This window comes from Seriola aureovittata, chromosome 1, assembly GCF_021018895.1.
Source record: "Seriola aureovittata isolate HTS-2021-v1 ecotype China chromosome 1, ASM2101889v1, whole genome shotgun sequence".
Taxonomy (NCBI): Eukaryota; Metazoa; Chordata; class Actinopteri; order Carangiformes; family Carangidae; genus Seriola; species Seriola aureovittata.
In genome coordinates, this window is record NC_079364.1 from 6,718,795 (window position 1) to 6,739,625 (window position 20,831).

Sequence of the window (20,831 nt, forward strand, 5' to 3'; positions counted from 1 at the left end):
GTCTTGCTCTCACTCATTCTCTGTTCTCTGTAAAATGTCAAATAGTAGTGGACAGTTGTCACAGTATATCACGTCTTATGCTGTCTCATAATCCCACGAGGGATGAGCAACGAAATGGTGGGACACTTGCCCATGACATTTAAAAAAAAATCTTTTTTATTAAAAAAGCACTGCACTGATTTAAGTAATAACATTTTTAGAGTCACAATTGAACGTTTAGAAATGTATCAAAACCAAAGAACCAGATACTCCATGAATTCTTTAGTAGGAGTGGCTAATGTAAATTCGAGCCACTATCCTCAAGCAGAGATGAGAAGCTACAGAGATCTGGTTAGATCGCTTCTTCTTTCCATTGCCACAAACACAGATTTTTTTTATTTTTAAACTTTCTGTCTTCAGCCCCAACCCACACAAACTGAAGTGACATCACTTGAGGCATTTTTTTTTTCATGCTCCTCCCTCGAGATTCAAAAAAGGCTTTATATACAACTTAGAAGGAGAGGTTGATGCTCTCAGAATAGGACAGTTAGAACTGTCCGAGACTGGTTAACAGACTTTCACATGTAAAATTGGTGGAGTTTCACTTTGAAGTGCTCAACATTACACTCAGAGTTTACTCTACCATTTGAGCAAAATAATGACAAATGAAAAACATTCCCATTAGGGCTGCAACTAAGGACTGTCATCATCGATTAAACTGGCTATTATTTGTTCGTTGTTCGTTCTGTGGGGTACAAAACACCAATAGAGACTGTCAAAAATGCTTACCACAGTTTTCACATTACATATTTTGACTGACCAACTGTACAAAAGTCAAAAATAATAATAAAATAATCAACTTACTATAATGTTGGACAAGGAAATATTGCAAATTATAATAATTGATATGTGAAAAACTACGTTTGCCATTTTTGCCTACAAAAGTGTTTAAGCTATACATTTATTATGCAAATAATTTCTGACTTCTGTTGATCAAGTGAGTGATTAGTCAAAAAAATGTTCCGGCTCTACCTGACATAATCGATCCTAAATTTAAAAATGACCTTGTTTATTTCCATTTCAAATAAAATATTTCAATTCCAGGCATGATTTTTGTTTTGGTCACTTACAAAATGTTTCTATCCTTCACTCAGTTTTGGTTCTACCCCAGACCCAACATTTATGATCAATGAATTCAAATCGTCCACAGAGGGGTGCTGGCTTTACAAACTGGCGCGCCGTAAACATAGAAACGCAGAACTAGACCTGCTGTAGAAGGTCCCAGAAAGAAGCATGGCTAATCACTGAAATATTTTTTGAATAACTTTACATAATACATAAGACAACGTAAACTAAAGTCTATTATATTCAAGAATAGGCCCAATGAAGCACCAAGTAAATTACAGGAGCTGATATTCTCCTATCTAGATTACGCAGATCTATAACAATTCAGTCGTGCCTGGATAATGTCGTGAACGCGCATGTCAGGTTCGCTGCAGAGATCCTGCTGCCTCGGCTCTCACGATTAATCGTGGGGATGGTGTTGACAGTGAGAGGCGACGGACGGCCAATTTTACATGTTTAAGTAGATGACAGGACGAGGTGTAATTACATTCATTCGGGTCGAGCACATATCCCCCGCAACCCTTCCGTCTGTGGGGGAAGACGACACTGTCAGGCCGAGGACAACGTTAACGTTACTGATGGAATCCCCGGTTGTTGCTAAACGGAGAAACCGAAAGGGTGGACTCGTTATAAATAATTAAAAAACCCCATCTGCGGCTAAAATATAAGGAAAATGCATCTGCATCAGGTGCTGACGGGAGCTGTAAACCCTGGAGATTGCTGCTATTCGGTGGGAAGCGTGAATGACATTCCTTTCACGGTGAGGTTTTATTTTGATATTATTTACTCAAGATGACACCCATTGAAGCTAACGACTGACTAGCTAGCTGGTAGTTAGCTAGCTAGCGTTATATTGGCTGTAAACGGGCTGGCTAGCGGGCTAAAGCACTCGCTAGCCGGGTTGTGTGCTAGCCAAACTGCCGCACAGACAGATTCACTAACAGTGAGTCGCGACTACTCGAGGCATCCTTATCACAAGCCCCTGTTTCATTTACCGTGACAGCCAGTCAGACATCGACAAGCGAACACCGTTAAGTAGATGCACAGCTCTAATGTCTGCATCTGCTATCTCACGGTAACGTTATATTATGTATCCAAAACAGTTAAAAGCTAGCCACTCAAATGACCTTTAGCTGCATATCGTAACGTTAGAATTACTGCAAGGGAATCCCTTTGCGCAGCCACAACATTATTGCCAGATATTTTCAATGGGACACGCGCCGACGAAATTTTGCGGCGCACACTACAGTTGACTGTGCGTGGGGCTTGGCAAAATTGCGCACCACTACAGGATGAAAAAGCTGTGTGTTTTGTGTGATTGCAGAACTAGCTAAGCTTGCTACCATTTGGCGTTAAATCCTTCTCACGGATCATTAGCTCGCTGTCATCCCAGCATCAGCTGCGCCAGCCATGACGTAGAGAGCCATATATGGATACATGAGCTAGAGGGCTGAATGGCAGTGTTTTGATGTTGACGGGGAATCAAAGACATCATGCCATCTGTCAGTAATTTGGGTTCAGTAATATTGAATAAAGTTCAATTTTTATTACTAATTCTAATTACTAATACACCACTGTGTATCGGTCCTTTATCAGTTTGTATAGGGAGCTCATTCAAGATCCCCCCAGTCATGTATGTATTTGTACACATTTTGATCAAACATTATATGTTTAACCAATTTCTGTGTCTGTTACTTTCTGATATCGTCGGGCTATATATAGTCTTTGTCTGTCTGATGTCTGGCAACTTCCCAACATTTGTCTTTGTGCCTCAAGATGACAGGATGCAGAATCCCAGTCAATATTCCATTAAGTGCAGCGAGACATGAGAATGACCTGTGATGTTTTGTCCTCTTTTGTGATGGCAAGTAGGGAAGAGTGCTCAGTACTTCTTAACCCCAACAAATGTTATGGCTCTTTTGCATAAAATGGATCGGTTGAATCAGCTCTTGTGCTGGGAGCAGATGATGAATGATGATGACTCTGTGAATGGCTGGATGATCTTTCATAACTGAGTTCTCTCTTGCCTGAGTGGTTTAACATTGTGTTGTCATCTTCACAGGTCTTTTGGTGGCCTCAGTTTGTTTACCATAATGTTTCTACTAAAAGCATTTGTCATGCAGTTATAATATCTTTTTTATTCATTTTCCCTCATTAATCCACATTCAATACCACATAATGACAAAGCGAAAACAGAATTTTAGATTTTTTTTGGGAAAGGAAAAACTGAAATATCACATTGACAAAAGTATTCAGACCCTTTGCTATGTCACATGATATTCAGCTCAGGTGTCTCATATTTCTGTCGATTATTTTTGAGAGGTTTCTACACCTTCATTGGAGTCCACCACCTGTGTTAAATTAAATTGACTGGACATGATTTGGAAAGGCACACACCTGTCTATGACATAAGGTCTCACAGCTGACAATGCATACCCAAGATGGCGCAGGAGTAGCTTAGAGACAGTTTGATGAAATTTCTGAAATTCAGTTTTTGCTTTGTCTTTATGGGGTATTGAGTGTAATTTGATGAGGCAAAAAAACAAATTTATACAATCTTAGAATATGGTTACAACATAATAAAATGTGAAAAAGTGAAGTGATATGAATACTTTCTGATTACACTGTATGTTGCACGCTGCCATTCCCTCATGCTGAGAACACTGAGCCTGTCTAATGACTGCAAAATCTGTGCTGTGTCTGTTCCTACCACCTATTAGCGAGGTGGTGTTTTATTTTTATTTTATTTATTTATTTATTTATTTTCATAGACACAGACACCCCTCCTTACTTTCTGATTCCCTCAGTCGATTAGAATTTTGTGCAGTAATTTATTGTCTTGTTCATTTCTGTTAAAAGGGAAGAGTTGTCGCCCACTCCCCTTATATTGACTCCAGTTCAGGGTAGTTTGAATGTAAACAGGCAGGCTTTTTACAGAGGGTCATATCTGCTCAACAGCATAGGACAAAGCTGGTTGTGAAGCTAAAGCCTTGCACGTTGCCAGAGGGTCCCAGTTTGTATGCCTGGTGCTTTCTTTTTGTGTCTGAGAGGGTATTTGAAGAACACTAGACATCATGTCCAATGCAGTTACACTCACACTGACCCCTAGGGCTCCTAGGCCAGACCCTGACACACGCACACACACACACACAAAGCTAACCTACAGCAGCCATGAGTGCACCAGTTCAAATGAGTTTCATTGCTTACTGAATCATTCCCCTTCATGTTTGTTATCTTGCACCCTTATGCTAAAATGGTTTTAATTCATTTTTCCCTCATCTATCTACACCCAATACACCAAAATGACAAAGCAAAAATAGAATTTTAGAAATTTTTGCGAATTTATTGAAGTAACAAAATTCTTGGGTATGACGTGACAAGCTTTGCACACCTGGGTTTGAGGATTTTCTGATATTCTTTAATGCAGATGTTTTCAAGCTATGCCAGATTGGATGGGGACTGTTTGGTAGGCAGCCATTTTCAGGTCTCTTCACAGACATTTGATTGGGTTCAAGTCAGGGCTCTGGCTGGGCCACTCAACATTCACAGAGCTGTCCCTAAGATATTCCTGCGTCATCTTGGATATGCATTGTCAGCTGAGAGACCTTACCTCATAGAAAAGTGTGTGCCTTTCCAAACCACGTCCTATCAATTTAATTTACCACAGGTCACGGACTCTAATCAAGGTGTGGAAATATCTGAAAGATGATCAAGAGAAATGGGAGGCACCTGAGCTATTTTTCAAGTCTCAATGTCAATGACAATGCATATCCAAGACATCATAGAAGTGGCTTAGAGACAACTCTGTGCAATTTCTAAGTTTATGTTTTCACTGTGTCATTGTGGGGTATTGGTGAATTTGATAGATGAAAAAAAATTAAATTAAAAGATTTTAGAATAAGGCTGCAACATAACATAATGTGAAAAAGTGAAGGGTTGTGAATACTGAATTAATCCACTGTAAATGTACACACAAACAGCCTAATGGGTTTGATATGTAAAACTGCAGATGTGTGATCATGTGTGAACTAGAAAGCACAAAGAGAGAGAGTACATACACCCATCAAGGCTGCTTAGTACTTTAAATGTAGTTATTTTAATGTATCTGGATCTTCATCTACATTTCTGATATTGTCAATACAGATATCGTCAGATAATGTAATATAGTGATGCCACTTGGCTGAAGGTGGATTTTCTGAGATTACATAAATCCTGTATATTGTGCAAGAATGAATTTTTCAAAATTTCAGCTGTCTCAGACTCATGAGCACTGACTCATGACAATTTAAATTTAACTTGTTAGTGAAGCCACATCTATAGGTGATAAGCTGTCAGGTTTTGTGCGATTGCTACAAGCAGATATTTGTATCTGCATTGGCTGCAGTTGCAAAATGTATTCAGTTATGGAGTTATGGCCATTTACGTCAAATAGGCCTCACACGCAGAAATTTAGTCAAAGAAAAGCAAAGAAAAATTGCATGTATGTCTCACAGGTCAGGTGTTGTAAGCCAACATGTAATGTGCTTTATAAAAGATTCTTCAGATTGATGCAAAAAACTGTTGACTTGTCCTTCGCCTGGTGTAACTGCACAATATTCCGTAGAAATCTGTTATGTAGTTTTTATTTATTTTTGAGAACTATGCAAGGACAAACAAACAGAGCATTACCTCCTTTGTGTGTGTTTTTCAGTCCATTAGGTTACTTAAAATGCAGCCAGTCTCACTTGCTACATTGATTAAATTGGTTACATTATGACCAACAGACAAAATAGAGACATATCGAAGCGGGACCTTTGGCTAGTAATGCTCGCTGTTGTGCTGCAGAGAACAAGAGCCTCATATTATGACTATAGACACTGGGAACAAAGCACAGGTCTGTGCTATAGGCTTTGCCAGGGATAATGTCTTAAAACAAGTTGACAAAAAGACCAGGTTACTACAGGTCAGATCTGATCAATTCATGATTTAAGATATTTGCAGCTAAGCGTTTTTACTAAAGCTCAAAGCCAGCGAACTAGGACATGCATGAACGTGTTACATGGTAACACACGGTAGCAGCTGTGACTGTGTAATATGTTCACATGATAGCCATGGTGAGATAGTGGCATTTGATGGAGTGAAGGCAGAAGTGAGCTCTCTCTCTCTCTCTCTCTCTCTCTCTCTCTCTCTCTCTCTCTCTCTCTATCACTTCCTCTTATCTGCTTTCATTATCACAGCACATGACTGCATTCACTCCTTTCTTCTGAAATACATTCACCCTGAAAAGCAGCTTCATCACTGCCTCATGATGGTTACCATTAAGCAAACAACATTTCAGATGATTTTAACTAGCAAGATGTGAGTTGACCTCTGTAGCTATCATCGGTATTACAAACATAGCTGAGCATGCTGTCTTACAATAGACTAGAAATGGAGTTTGCTGTCTGATCTTATAAAAGAATGACAAAGGGGGTTCCCGAAGTTGGGCCTTCGTCTCACACACTGTATCTCTGGCTAACTCGAAAATACAGTATTGAATATCTGTAAACTCTCCAGTAGACAGTACTTAATAGAAATAGTAAACATTTTACATAACAATACAGTTACATTGCATGGTTTCTCTGCTCACCTTAGATACAATTGCTTTGTCACTGTTAATGTGTTACAGAGAGGTAATATTTGTCCAAAGGCAGCAACATTCTTCTTGTAAGCCACTCACATGACTGACACGGAAGAAAACTTGCTGCCTCAGGGTTGCACTCATTAAGTCAGAATATTTGTAAGCCACAGATACTAGGGTAAAGATCCAAGTACTTCCATAAAAAGATTCAGTATATTCTCAATGCTATCTTTTGCTGAAACAAACTAGCTAAATATTCCATTGATTCAAATGGGTGGCCAGCAGAACTCCTGTCTTCGATTGATAATAAGTAAATAGCCATAAGGTTTCTAATCTCTTAGTTGAATTACTTAAAAAAGCTGCCAGGCTCCCATATTATCGCCCCTCAGCAAATTAATGCAATCATGTTGACGGATCTCTTAAAATCTAGTGTTTTATTAAAGTGCACCAATTCTGTGAACATTACTGACACGCTGTAGATGAGAGATGTCATTTTCTATTACTGATTGTTGAGTATCTCATAACAAAACAAACAACATAAAAACAACTGATTCAACATTTTTTAGGTAGTTAAGGCACTAATGACACTTAACTGATGTTAATAATGTTTACAATATTAAGTCTTCCATCTGTATATGTTAAGCTTTGTCAGCGTTAACCATGATGCAATGTAACAATATTGCACCTGCTACTGCTAATGACTCATCCTACTTTATACACAGTGTCAGTGTGTTTTTGTGTTTGTGGATTTGCGAATAACAAAAGAAATACAGGACACACATGAGCTAAATCCAAAAGAACCACACAATAATGATAGGTCATTCAATTTAAGGCAGATGCACTCAAGCTTATCAACCTGGCTCAAGGTCTCACCAGGAACAAATTACAAAGAGAGAAGAATGGACTCACACATTCTCTTGTGTGTGTGTTTGTGTGTGTCCGTGTGCAAAAGAGAGAGAGAGAGAGACAAAGAGAGAGAAAGAGAGAGAGTCGCAAAGCAGTTCTAGACGGTGCATGACGGTGACTGCTTTTAATTCCAGCTGTAATGTGCAGGAGCAAATGCTGTCGTGAAGCACAGACCACATCAATTCTCTTATAGTATGTACAGTATAATCCTATGACAGTCTTCACTATAACTTCATCCCCATTTGTCACTTCATATTGCACCACTGGCTGTAATGTTGTCCTGTTGTGTGACCCAGTGGTTCCCAGCCTCCCCTCTCCTATTCTCGTGAATAATGAAAGACACAAGCCGTCATCCAGACTGTACTGTTGCTTCAAGGCCAGCTCGCCTGTCTCCCAGGTGCTGCTGCTACTGCTGCCATTCTGCACATGGTTGCCAAATGCCAGCAGCTACCGTTGTATCAATTTACCTCCCTGCCCTTTATCCAAATCTTAACACAGGTCTGCCCATTAAGTGTGGGCAGTAAACACGTGGTGTGTGTGTCTTCTTATTCTTCTTATTTATGCAGTGGATCTGTAAAACAGCATCTTGTGTTAGTTCTGTTGTTCTTTTATGTGGTTTCTGTGCTAGTTTTACCACCAAAACCTGCCAGTGCTGTAGTGGTTGAAAGTAACTGCCATCCTGTGCTAGGCCTGTTGTATTATCTCACCCTGCTAATGCAATATTCATATTAGTGCTGTGATGGTCTGCTTTTAGTGATTATATTTTAGATCCAATTCATATTGAAATTCAAACATGTAGGAAACATACGGGACAGATCTTTAAAGCAGTAGACAATCTGAAATCTGAAGTTTATTAATAAATGGGACTCACTGTTTTTTCTAAACATTATTTAAAGCATTAATGCATTTACAGTGATATTTACCATGTTGAGTTTCAGTTGTTTGGTTTTTTTATTTGATTCTTCATGTGCCCATTTTTTTTGTTTTGTTTTTTTTCAGGCCTATGGCTCCGGTTGTGATGTGGTGATCTTGGCTAGTGACTTTGAGTGTGTGCAGATTATCCCTGGAGCTCAGAATGGGAACATACAGGTGGGCTGTGTGGAGTGTTCCCACCAGCTCGGCAGGGTAAGTGTTGACTGCACACACTCGCACACACTCCCACTCGCAGTTTTCATTTTCCTGTGTAGCCAGAAGACACTATCAGTTACGCTTAAGCATAACGAAGTACATCTAGGCCTGCGTTTGCTCCTGTCTTGCACGGCCATGCTCGCCTCTCCTTGCTGTCCTGCTTTCTTGCACCACTCCCCACCTGCCCCCCCTCCTGTGGGAATGACTGTGCAGAAGCACTGATGGGGTGAGTAACGTTGTGATGATAAACACATCTCTTTATTTTTAGATTGCTGCATCCTACGGAAACACAGTCTGCATCTTTGAACCTCTTTCCACCAACCCTAACAAACGCCATAAGGTGAGCATGAATGTCAGTATCTTAGACATGCTGTATGTAGTGGTTTACATCAATATCTAGTGAGTTTAATCACACTTGAATACTAGTAACATTGCATGGTTTGTGTTGCTCCTCTGTCACTAACAGCAGCTTAATTATCAATGGCAAAAGACAGGACAGTTCTTCCTTGATGCCATCACCTACAACTTGGCCTGGGACCCACAAGGTACGCCTGGGCTTTCTGTGTTTCACTGATCCACTGACTGTCTGACTAAACGAGTCCATGCTACACTACAGCTCCTACTCTCAGCCCACTTTGGTTTGTCTGGATTGACATGTGCATTATGTAAGAGTCACTGTGTGCATGTGGCTCTCTGTACTGTAGTAGTCAACGTGGGACGTGAGGTGTGTAACATAGTGCTTTCGTGTCCTCAGGGAACCGTATCCTAGCAGCAACTGAGCGGCTCCAGCTGTGGGCTCCTCCGCTGGCAGATGCCCTGATAGAGGAGGAGGATGGGCAGATGACTGATGACAAGCCCCACCCTGTCCTCAATGACTGGAACTGTGTCTGGCAGTGCAAGTACGTTTATGCTTTTTCGCATACTATAAAAGCATTTAACATGATTGACATAGGGGAAAAAAACCTTGCTTTAATGTTATGTCTATTAGATCAGCAGTAAAATCAAAATCTAGAGTCAATCTGGTAGAGAACCAAGTATTGTTATGCAGGAAATAAAAAAAAATAAAAAGATTTCCTATCATGCAGTAAAGAGTTAGTCCCTGCCCTGTTTGGACGAAATATTAACTTTATTTTTTCCTCTTCAAGGTTGTGGAATTACATAATTTTTACTAATAAAAACTTAAAGACAGTGACTGATTATCTAAACACCTCTGCAAACTGCCTCACATGAAAGGTTTTCATAGTTTGCATGCATTGTTATAAGCCACCCTTTGGAGTCTGTGGCCTGTGCGTTAAGCTGTGTAAACAGACATAGACATATAATCCCCTCTTACTAATTGTCATCTGATGACACGTGTGCTTGCCCAGCAAAGCCACTAGAATAGGGAAGTTCATTCTCTAAAATGACCAGTTTGCACAAAGCAACCACGGGAGAGCTGACAGGAGAGGCACATTTGTGTTTTTCCCACAGAGAGTTTCCTCTGGAGAAGTGAATATAGCTGAAATCATTGTTTATGCTTGTGTTTGTCTTAGGACTGCTGCATCCATTCACATTGCCAAGTGGTCTCCTGATGGGGAATACTTTGCAACAGTTGGGAAGGTATAAGATTCATGTGAACATTTTGCAAAACAACAAATTGTTGAAGAGTTTTTTCCTATAATAAGGCCTGAGGTGATGTTTGTATATAATGTATGTTCACGCATGTATGTGTGTGTGTACACAGGATGACTGTTTACTTAAGGTGTGGTATCCCACCACGGGCTGGCGTTCTGCGGTGGTGGTCCAGGACCCCTCGGATAAAAAGCCTCTCCCTGTTCACTTCTCCTTTGTTTACCTGGCCCATCCTCGCTCTGTCACTGGTATGTCCTGGAGGAAGACCAGCAAGTTCATGCCCAAGTAAGAAGGCACACACACATTCATAATGTCACGGCAGCCAGTAACATGTTCATTTTTACACCTTCTAGTACATGCTTGTTGTCTTCTAAAGCTTGACAGAATTTTTTGGCTCAAAAAGAAAAAGATTTTGTGTTAATGAACAGGAGGGACAGCCTAAGTCCTTTTCAGACATATTCCCAGTTTGTATTCAGCGCAGCCAGTAAGACCATGTGAACAGTTTGTCTGTACACTCTGTTGATGTTCTCTCATGCAGTGAGAATCTGGAGATGTTAAATTTTATTCCTCCCACTTGCACTCCCATTTTTCTTTTTACGGTATAGTTTAGTTAAATGGATGTAGACATAGTTTAAAGTAAATTACACCTGTGTATGCTCATACACCACATTAAACTTCTCATACTTCTCATTCACTGTCTTGCATTTTTAGAATTGTATGCACACTGAACTTTTCTTTTTTTACCTAATATGCCATAATGTCTTTTGACTAAATCATTTTTGGGGATAAAATGTTGGACAGATTGATCAAAAGTAAAGTAATTACTGACTGTGTAAGATTATTGCGTTTTAATGTTTTCTAGGGGTTCAGTGTGCAATGTGTTGCTGACATCCTGCGAGGACGGTGTGTGTAGGTTGTGGTCGGAGACCCTGCTACCAGAAGACAGCCTGCTTGGGGGACAGATCTCTGAGAACACACACTCCTTCAGCTCTAGCCTGCCAGGCCTGGCAGGCAATAAGGACAAGATCCAGCATGCTTTGGAGGTGCACTTACTTACTCATATCTGACCATAGATAAATAATAATATCAAACTTTATTTGTGTAGCACTTTTTAAAAAAAAAAAAAAAAAAAAAAAAAACACATTAAGAAGTGCTTCACAGACATTAAAAAAATAGTGGTGCAATCACGTCATCATCTTAAAAGATAACTATTTCTGATAAGGAATAACAAAACCTGTTCTGTGTTTTATTCCTGTGCTTTACTTGATCAGTCAATCCACCACCTGAAGCATCTGCGCCGGGGCCGGCGGCGGTCCTCCGCTCTGGTGGCGCACAGTGAGCTGCTGCCCTCTCAGCTTAGCACACAGGACGCACACACTCACCGCCACATCGCTCATCACGCCAATGCCCTGTGTCACTTCCATATCTCAGCCAGTATTAACCCCAACACAGGTAGGGTGTGTTCATCATAGATCCATACATAGTCGCACTATTGGCCATATATGGGTTTTCTATGTTGTCCATGTTTCTAATGACTTGCAAAAATCCTGTATGTTGATCATTTCGAGATCCACATTATTATGGCTTATCATTGTTTTAGAATATCTTACAGTGCAATATTTTTATATAAATTTTAATTAATTAATGAAATGACTTCATTGCAAAACATCAGCTGTACAAAACAGAATTTGTGGCTGAATTGGCTTCTGTGACTGGAAAAAAATACATCACATCAGTGAGCGACTTGCGAATAGCTGTGGACCTAGTCTAACCTTGAGTAACATTTTATTAACCTTTTTCTCACTCTTTTTATCCATGTTCACCTCCCTGTTCCTGTCAGATATCCCATCAGTGCTGGCTGACTCAGCAGTGTTCAACCCAGACGATGGCACCGGTGGCGGAGGCTTTGTGGTTCACTGGCTCAACAATAAGGACCTTAGCTTCACTTCTTCCATGGACCTCTTTATGCTGCAGCTCCGTAAGTTCTCTGAACAGCAACTAGACCAGACCGCTGAGGACCCCCTGGATCCCGAGGGATCCCCTATGAAGTTTGACTTTGGTATGACCCACAACCAGGCCAACACTCATTCCTTAAAACACATTAGCTTAAAAGCAACATCATGTTGTTAAAAACACGTTGTTTTCTGGCTCTTTAGACCTGGACGACATGTCTGACAAAGCCTCCTCCGAGCACGGTGAAGAGGGTGAGCCAGGGGAGCAGGGAAGCACCAAGGCATCCTCCCCAGGATCCAGCTCCAGTATGCCTTTGCCCTCCATGCTGCTGGAGAGGAAGATGGAGACTCTGATCACAGAGTGGAACAAGAGCCCAGACATGCTATTCACCATCCACCCAACCGATGGATCTTTCCTGGTTTGGCATGTGAAGTATTTGGACGAATTCAATCAGGGCATCTTCAGACAGGTTCAGGTGAGCATGAAAATTAAAAACGTGAAAAAAGCATCCTGCTTGTGATTTCCACAAAATTTTTTCCTAATTAGCAACTATTCTGCTTTAAATTCAATAGTGAATTCCTCACTCATACACAGAGAGTGTAGCTGTTCAACCCCGTCTGAAATGTAAGGTGACTCAGCACTCCTCCAGCCTTATGTAAGACTGATATAAAAGTTTAACTGGGAGACTGAGACTCCTGGAATTTGTGTGACGCAATCAACTAGGAAAGTAGACAGCTGTTGGAACTTCAGAAACACTCAGTCCACTCACATTATAAGTGGTGTTACAGAGTGAGGCTTCTTCACTCACAAATGGTCTTTGGCTGAGTACAGCCACCGGCTGCAAAGAGCACTTCAACCAGACAATAAGACCTATTTAATGTTGCTCTGTAATGAAGTTGCTCACAGTATTACCGTTAATTAGCGACATGTGCAATGACCTGCCGTCTGCAGTGTCTATCATTATAACCAGTGAAAGCGACGGTTAGCACTGGCTTAAAATGAGAAGCTACTACCTGAATGTTGTGTATGTGTTGTGGTCCTCACCAATGAAAAAAAAAAGGAGGTAAGATAACAGATTCATCTGCAACACAGTTTAGAGAATCTGTATATTTTACCAGCCTCAGTCTAATCTCAAGAGTCACTCACTGCTGTGCTCTAATGATTTTCCACACTGTAGAGCCTATCTCTAAAAATCACTTTATTTTAGCTGATATCAGTCCTTTTAAATACAATGGCAAGAGAAATTTTGTGAACCCTTAGAGATTACCTGGTTTTCTGCATTACGAGGTCATAAAATGTGGTCTGATCTTCATCTAAGTCACAAGTATAGACAATCGCAATGTGCTTAAGCTAATATCACACATTGCTGAACACGCCCATTAAACATTCACAGTGCTGGTGGAAAAAGTTAATGGTCCCTGAGATTTAATAACTGGTTGAACCTCCTTTGGCACCAATAACTACAAACAAGCTCTTCAAGTAGCTGCTAATCAGACGTGCACAGTGTTCAGGAGGAATTGTGGACCACTTTTCCCACACAATTGTTTCAGATCAGCCATATTGGTAAGATTTGTGGTATGAACGGCTCTCTGAGGTCATTCCACAGCATCTCTTCTGGGTTAAGGTTCGTTTGTGATTTGTGTGTTAAAATCAATTGTGTTTGTTCATACTTGGACAAAGATCTGATTTTTTTTAAAAATATATACATATATACAGTATATATATAATAATAATATAATATATTTATTACTTTAGTACAAATATATACATGAATGGAAATAATTCCAAAGGATTCACTTACCTTTTCTTTCACTGTATTCTCGTGTTGGTTCAGGACATATAAGTTGGCACAGCATTTTAATTTGCATGGACTGCAATGATAAAGTACTGTATATGGACACACAGCTACAGTATCTGTGTTAATGATCTTAATAAAAGCTTTGTAATGCTGTTGAGAGGAACATAGAAGAGGTGTCCCTATGCCTCTAATGGTTTTTATTTCCCTCCAACTGTCCCACCAGGTCTCCTTCTCTTCCCGTATTCCAGTGGCATTTCCTACAGGTGATGCCAACTCACTGAGTAAAAATATCCTGATGTACGCCTGCACTTTGACTGACGGAGAGAGCGCCGGGGCAGGGGAGCAAGGGAGGATGGTCCAACGTGTCTCCCACTCTGCTTCGGCCTCGGTTGGCCTGGGTTCACCCACCCTGGCCCCCTCTCCCAACCCTCGCCCTGGTATCAGTCCTGCTGTCATGATGGTGTCCAAGCATGTTGATGGATCTCTCAACCAGGTAAAAGATTGTTAGAAACAAAGTGAGAGAGCTTGGGATGCACCATTTTTTCTGCCAGTATTCAGCCTTCCTAAACTTTTGTTGGTTCCCTCTGTCTGCAGTGGGCAGTGACATTTGCTGAGCGCTCTGCCTTCTCCAACGTACTGACCGTATCTCACAAGTTCCGGTACTGTGGCCACCGTTTCCATCTGAATGACCAAGCCTGCCACACAGTGCTGCCACTACTGCTGACCTCCTCTCACCATAACGCCCTGCTCACCCCTCCCTCTGCCCCTGGGAGCCTGGAAGGAGATCAGCCTCCTACCTTTCCTCTACCAAAGGGACTTCCCAGGTATAGAACAGAGGGAAGGCAGAGAAAGAGAAGGGAGGCAGTGACTAACAGGCTGTTCACACTCTGTTCACACATACAGGCTCTTAAGCTGGGAGAACTATTCTTTGTTAATGTCGGTGCAGCCTGGCACCAACTAAAGTTGCATAAAGTTCAACTCTTCTCAAATTCAGCACCTTTGTCTCTGTTGGTGCTACAGTGGGAAGTTGATAAAAGCTCAACTTCATGCAAATGTCATCTGACACAATGCGAACGACAACCAGGCAACAGGCATTCATGCTCATTTTAGTGCCCACAGGAACAGAAACTCATATTTGTTAACTACTTGCTTCCAGCACAGATACAGGACTGCAGTACTAATCAGTCTTGCCAGCTTGGGTTCCCCCTTTGTTGTATTAAAACTGTTTCAATAATGTTAAAAAAAAAAATTAAAAAAAGAGAGAGCAATAAAGCTAATCTGTACTTGGGGGAAGCAAACTTTACAAAAAGAAATAAACTACATCCTTGTGTGTTAAACATCAGCTATGTTAGAAGCAACCGTCCAGTTGGTGAAGAGTCTGTAAATTACATGCTCCAATTAAACACACACACACACAGCTACAGCTTCACAAGAGGCCAGAGACTGTCTCCTACTTTGTATCTGTATGTGTTTAATGCAGTGTAAGAAAGAAACGAGGGAAAGAAAGGAGAGGCAAAGAGCACATGGTTGAAATGCCACAGATGAGTTCTGACCATGTGTTACTTTTGCATTAGCAGGAAGCAGCTTCGTAATGCAGCTACAAGGACCTTCCATGACCCCAACGCCATCTACAGTGAGCTGATATTGTGGAGGGTGGATCACATTGGACCGCTGTCCTGCACTGGAGGCGTCTCTGAACTGGCCCGTATCAACTCCCTGCACACCTCTGCTTTCAGCAATGTTGCTTGGCTACCAACGCTAATACCCAGCTCTGTGCTTGGTAAATACACCATAAATTTTAATATTGATGCAATGATAAGTGACAGTGCAGAAACAGTCTTGTGATGAGTGACTAATTATCAATAACGCAGATTAAAAAATAGAACTTCCACTTTTGCTGAATCATCTGAGCTTCTGCTTTTGCTCTTAGAGAAATATGACGTTTGGCTCACTGTTTGTCAAAAGACAAAACTTTGCAAAATATGTGCAAAGTAAATAATTGTATTCAGGCTTCTAAAGTGCATAACTCAATACTGTGCAGTAGTCAAGTGTAGGCAGTTTTGCATGTCAGATTTTCTCTAAAAAGTGACTTATTTCATGCCTCATTATTGCCTACAAAAATCTAAACATATTTTCATGACACTGCCTTGAAAGCAACAATATATTCCAGTCAAGATCCAACCTGGATCTGGTTTCTGTCGATCCTGATTCTCTGTTGCCTGAAAAAAAGAAGAATTTAATTATTGAAGTAATTCTTTTTGAATTGTAATATGTCTTTTAGGAACATGGTTCAGTTTATGATTATTCAACTTTGTATAAAAAGTTTTTTTATCTGCATTGATTGGATTAATCTGCATTATAGACTCAATAGTAATACACGACTTTCCTACGAACTTTGTGTCGTGTCCCTCAGGAACTTACTGTAACAGTGCCAGTGCCTGCTTCGTGGCATCAGATGGTAAAAACCTGCGTCTCTATCAAGCTGTGGTGGATGCCAGAAAACTACTGGACGAGCTGTCAGATCCTGAAACATCTGTGAGTGGACACACACTCGTCTCACTGCACACAAAAAAATTTCAAAAAAATGTATTATTGCTCGTTGGGATGTGATAGTCTCTGTTTAGAGTCTCTGTTCAGTGAATTTTATGTATCTGGGTCTTTATGTTTCATACTGTGAGCCTTCAAACTATATTCACACAGGACCAGGAGTAGAGTCTAAAAAGGGTCATGGGACGCTGCATGGTCCAATGATTGTACATCAACCATGAAACATCACAGATCTGATTTAGCCACATTACTCACAGATATAACATTTTGATATAGGCCAGCTTTTTTGATAATTTCCTTTTGATGCAGCTTTTATTCATTAATGTTAGCAAAACACAAGACAATACACTGTCTACATCACATTTTTTCCTCTCTTGCTTCAGCATAACCGCCACTCTACGTCACCCTACTCTTCAAATCATAATATGCAATATTTTTTCACCACACTAGTTGTTTCAAATACATTACATTCAAACACTAAATGGATAGGTCACCATTTTTCATACATTTCTCTCTTTAGAAACTGGTGGGTGAAGTGTTCAACATTGTCAGCCAGCAGTCCACCGCCAGACCCGGATGTATCATAGAGTTGGACGTCATCACAAATCAAGTGAGGAGCTGCTCTGTGTTTTTTTTTTTTTTTTTTTTTTTTTTTTTTTACACCCAATTCAGCTTGAAATTGTGAAACCATCTGATCAACAGACATAATAACCTGTTTGATGCTCTGTCCATGTGCATCCAGTGTGGCGCCAACACCCAGCTGCTGCATGTCTTCCAAGAGGACTTCATTCTAGGTTACAAGCCCCAGAAAGAACCACCAGAAGCATACACACCGGTCTTTCCATCTGGTGAAGGTATAGAAAAGAAAAAAAAAAATTAAACTCTCTATGTTTGTTTCCTAATACTTTTTCAAACCTGATTGTTATTAGACGATAATAATGTAATTTTACCATGTCCAGATTATCAACCTGCCCCATTCTCTGAGAAGTTCTTCCTGGTGGTCATAGAAAAGGATCTCAATAGGAACTCAGTCCTACAGATGTGGCACCTGCACCTCAAGTCTGTGCAGGCCTGTGTTGGTAAGTAAAGGGGACACATAGCTGAGCGGTTACTGCCATAATTATAAGGGTTCTGAATATTCTTAAGCTTTAAATATGAAGTCAACCTTTTTATCTACACCCAGCTGCTTCTACTGAGGTGTAGGCCAGCTATAATAATCCTGTGTCCCTGTGTCCAGATGAGCCGAGCCCAGATTATAGCTTCCAGAGCCAGCTAATGGTTCCCAATCAAGTTGTGAATGCCGACTCATCTCCTGAGACCTCTCCTATCAGACCCCTGCCCCGGTCAGCCTCTACCGCCAACTTGCAATCAGCCAGCAAACTCATCCTCAGCTCCAAACTGGTGTACAGCAAGCGGCTTGACCTGCCCCACGGGGTGGAGGTGACGCGGGCCACCCCCTCTGCAGGTTGGGATGGACACACAGTTATCACACATATGACTCACCACAACTTGAAGCTGCTAAATTAAAATGAATGTGTAAAACCCCTTTTTTTCCATACTCCCAAAAGATATACATTTATTTTAGGTTGTGGGCAGTTGGTTTAACAATGAAACATGAAATCTGAAAAGTGCCTCTGGCAGATTCCAAGAAATAATCTATTTTTCACGTTATGTAGTGAGCAAGAAACCAAGAAATCAGGTTAATGCAAGAAACTGTAGAACATGTTTACATGTTTTTGTACTGCCTCCTCTTTCTGCTAGGTCATCTAAGTTCCTCCTCTATCTACCCTGTGTGCCTGGCTCCGTATCTGATTGTTACTACCTGCTCTGACTCTCGCGTGCGGTTCTGGCGCTGTGCTGTGGAGGGTGATGAAGGGTATAGTGAGGATGAGCATGACAACCGGGCGTACCGCTGGGAGCCTTGGGCTCTGATGAACGAGGAGGAAGACAACAACAGTGCTGTGAATGTGTCGGGACGGCCTGTAGCTGTGTCCTGCTCCTACATTGGCAGGCTGGCGGTGGCCTTTAAACAGCCACGACAAGGACAGGTAGGAAATTGGTTTTGAAACTGCGTTTTTTTTTTTTATTGTATTCAACATCTATAGCAAAGTGGAAATTAATTTAAGTGTGCCAATCACCTTGAGGTGGAAAATTGCAATAAAAATGTAAATGCAGTGAATTAATACCATTTAGCTGTAGAGCCTTGACCCTGCAAAATAGATAACAATTCCATATATTGGCATACAAATACATATTTATGTAAAGCGGAGAGAGGTGAGGGAAGAAGAAGATTAGATAAACATATGCATTATTCACATAATATATTGCAGTGTGGTTGGAATCAGTGCTCACAGTCATTAGCCATCAGTGAAAAGGTGATAAAACCTGACTATCTGAGGATCTAACTCCATTTCACAAAGCTATTCTATATTTGAATTCTGTGGCGCTGGATGAGCTGCGGTTTACGCAGAGCTGTCTGGCTTATGAGTCTGGGTTTTCAGTGTGCCTTCGGATGTGAAGGTGTGAAGATGCAGGGGAAAGGTCTGTGTGGGGACTGATGAGGTATTTTTATGAGCCCACACGCCTGGCTGACTGCTTCCCTGTGTCCACAGTATCTATAGATTTGACATATTCTAAGAAATTAGACTATTTAAGTAAACGCACCTCTTGTCCTCAGCTGCAGGGTTCTGGAGAGAACTTCTCTATGCATGTGTCCATCTATGAGTGTGAGTCCACCGGTGGCTCCGAGTGGGTTTTAGAGCAAACTCTCCACCTGGACGACTTCACCAGACCCTCATCAACCCTGGATCCAAGAGTCAGTGTGGACTCCAACCTCTTTGTCTACAGCAGGTCAGGAGGGCACTGCTTATGTGGTTGCATGATTTTCTCTGTGCCACTGTATGTTTACTGCTATGTGTGTTTCATAAGTTAATAATAATGTTTTCCCTGCCAGGTCTGACCTGTACATGAGCAGAGACCACAGCTCCCCCAACATTAAGCACTATGTGCATCTGGACTGGCTGTCAAAGGAGGATGGATCTCACATCCTCACTGTGGGGGTTGGATCCAACATTCTCATGTACGGCCGCATCTCTGGCATGGTCAATGAGCAGACTAGCAGCAAAGAGGGAGTGGCTGTCATCACCCTTCCTCTAGGGGGCAGTATCAAACAGGGCATCCGCTCACGCTGGATTCTGCTTCGGTCCGTGGACCTCCTGTCCTCCGTGGACGGCACACCGTCTCTGCCAGTCTCCTTGTCCTGGGTGAGGGACGGCATCCTGGTGGTGGGCATGGACTGTGAAATGCACGTGTATGCCCAGTGGCATCAGGACAAGAAGCTTGGTGAGGGAGAGGAGGGCAACCTCTCATCCGCAGACATCGCTGGAGGTCAAACCGCAGGTTCCTCCTCAGTCTTTGAAGGGAGAGCCAGGTCTAAGAGTGTCTTTGAAGGGAGTACTGCCGTGGATGAGGCACTTCGTGCCCCAGCAGGACTTCAGGAAGGAGGACTGTTTGAGGCAGCTCACTCACTGTCCCCAACTCTACCCCAGTACCATCCGACCCAGCTGCTGGAACTCATGGACCTGGGCAAGGTTCGCCGTGCCAAGGTGGGTCTTAAATTAAATGATTAAAATCTGTGGTGTGCTGGAGTGCAACAAGGCCCACCCAAAAAGTCAGATGTACACAGACACTGTCTAATAGATCATGTGTCGGGATGTAGCTCATCTAATCTATATCGTTGTATACACTGTGTAACCTATTGCTCTTCTCTATATCAGGCCATCCTCGCTCACCTGGTGAAGTGCATTGCCGGGGAAGTTGCTGTGGTGAGGGATGTGGAGGCAGGTGAGGGCGGAGCCAGGAGACATCTGTCCCGAACCATCAGTGTGACTGGCAGCACAGCAAAAGACACCATTGTGGCTGGCCGTGACGGCGGCAGGGACTACACAGAGATCAACTCCATCCCTCCATTGCCCCTTTATGCGCTCATGTTAGCTGACCTAGACACCTCGTACAAGGGAGCAGAAGAGGCTGCCAAGGGAGCTAAGGTGGCCGACAGTGAAGGAACCCAGAAGTCCACAGAGGACCAGTATGCTGACCTTTTCCAGGTAGGTAGTTAAAGGGAGTTAGTTGTTGAAGGTGTAGTCCACTATTAAACTTTAACTCATTTCCTCTGTGTGTGAACAG

General features: G+C 41.8%; 1 protein-coding gene across 5 annotated transcripts in view; it reads left to right on the plus strand.

The window, feature by feature from the left end:
- The first annotated feature begins 1,461 nt into the window (after positions 1–1,461).
- The window catches only part of dmxl2 (Dmx-like 2), a 39,262-nt gene continuing 19,892 nt past the window's right edge, over positions 1,462–20,831 (plus strand). The window contains exons 1-23 of one of the 5 annotated variants that reach the window (XM_056371232.1): positions 1,462–1,864; positions 8,609–8,734; positions 9,006–9,077; positions 9,204–9,282; positions 9,492–9,636; positions 10,270–10,336; positions 10,461–10,633; positions 11,211–11,391; positions 11,620–11,800; positions 12,189–12,407; positions 12,505–12,776; positions 14,323–14,592; positions 14,694–14,923; positions 15,674–15,879; positions 16,513–16,634; positions 17,167–17,256; positions 17,389–17,500; positions 17,606–17,725; positions 17,884–18,111; positions 18,408–18,694; positions 19,324–19,496; positions 19,600–20,251; positions 20,423–20,752. In XM_056371232.1, coding sequence (XP_056227207.1) covers positions 1,778–1,864; positions 8,609–8,734; positions 9,006–9,077; positions 9,204–9,282; positions 9,492–9,636; positions 10,270–10,336; positions 10,461–10,633; positions 11,211–11,391; positions 11,620–11,800; positions 12,189–12,407; positions 12,505–12,776; positions 14,323–14,592; positions 14,694–14,923; positions 15,674–15,879; positions 16,513–16,634; positions 17,167–17,256; positions 17,389–17,500; positions 17,606–17,725; positions 17,884–18,111; positions 18,408–18,694; positions 19,324–19,496; positions 19,600–20,251; positions 20,423–20,752 — 4,422 coding nt within the window. In that variant the 5' untranslated portion in view covers positions 1,462–1,777. The remainder of the gene's footprint in view (positions 1,865–8,608; positions 8,735–9,005; positions 9,078–9,203; positions 9,283–9,491; positions 9,637–10,269; positions 10,337–10,460; positions 10,634–11,210; positions 11,392–11,619; positions 11,801–12,188; positions 12,408–12,504; positions 12,777–14,322; positions 14,593–14,693; positions 14,924–15,673; positions 15,880–16,512; positions 16,635–17,166; positions 17,257–17,388; positions 17,501–17,605; positions 17,726–17,883; positions 18,112–18,407; positions 18,695–19,323; positions 19,497–19,599; positions 20,252–20,422; positions 20,753–20,831) is intronic. The other 4 variants (XM_056371197.1, XM_056371206.1, XM_056371214.1 and 1 more) reach the window with 4 other exon arrangements.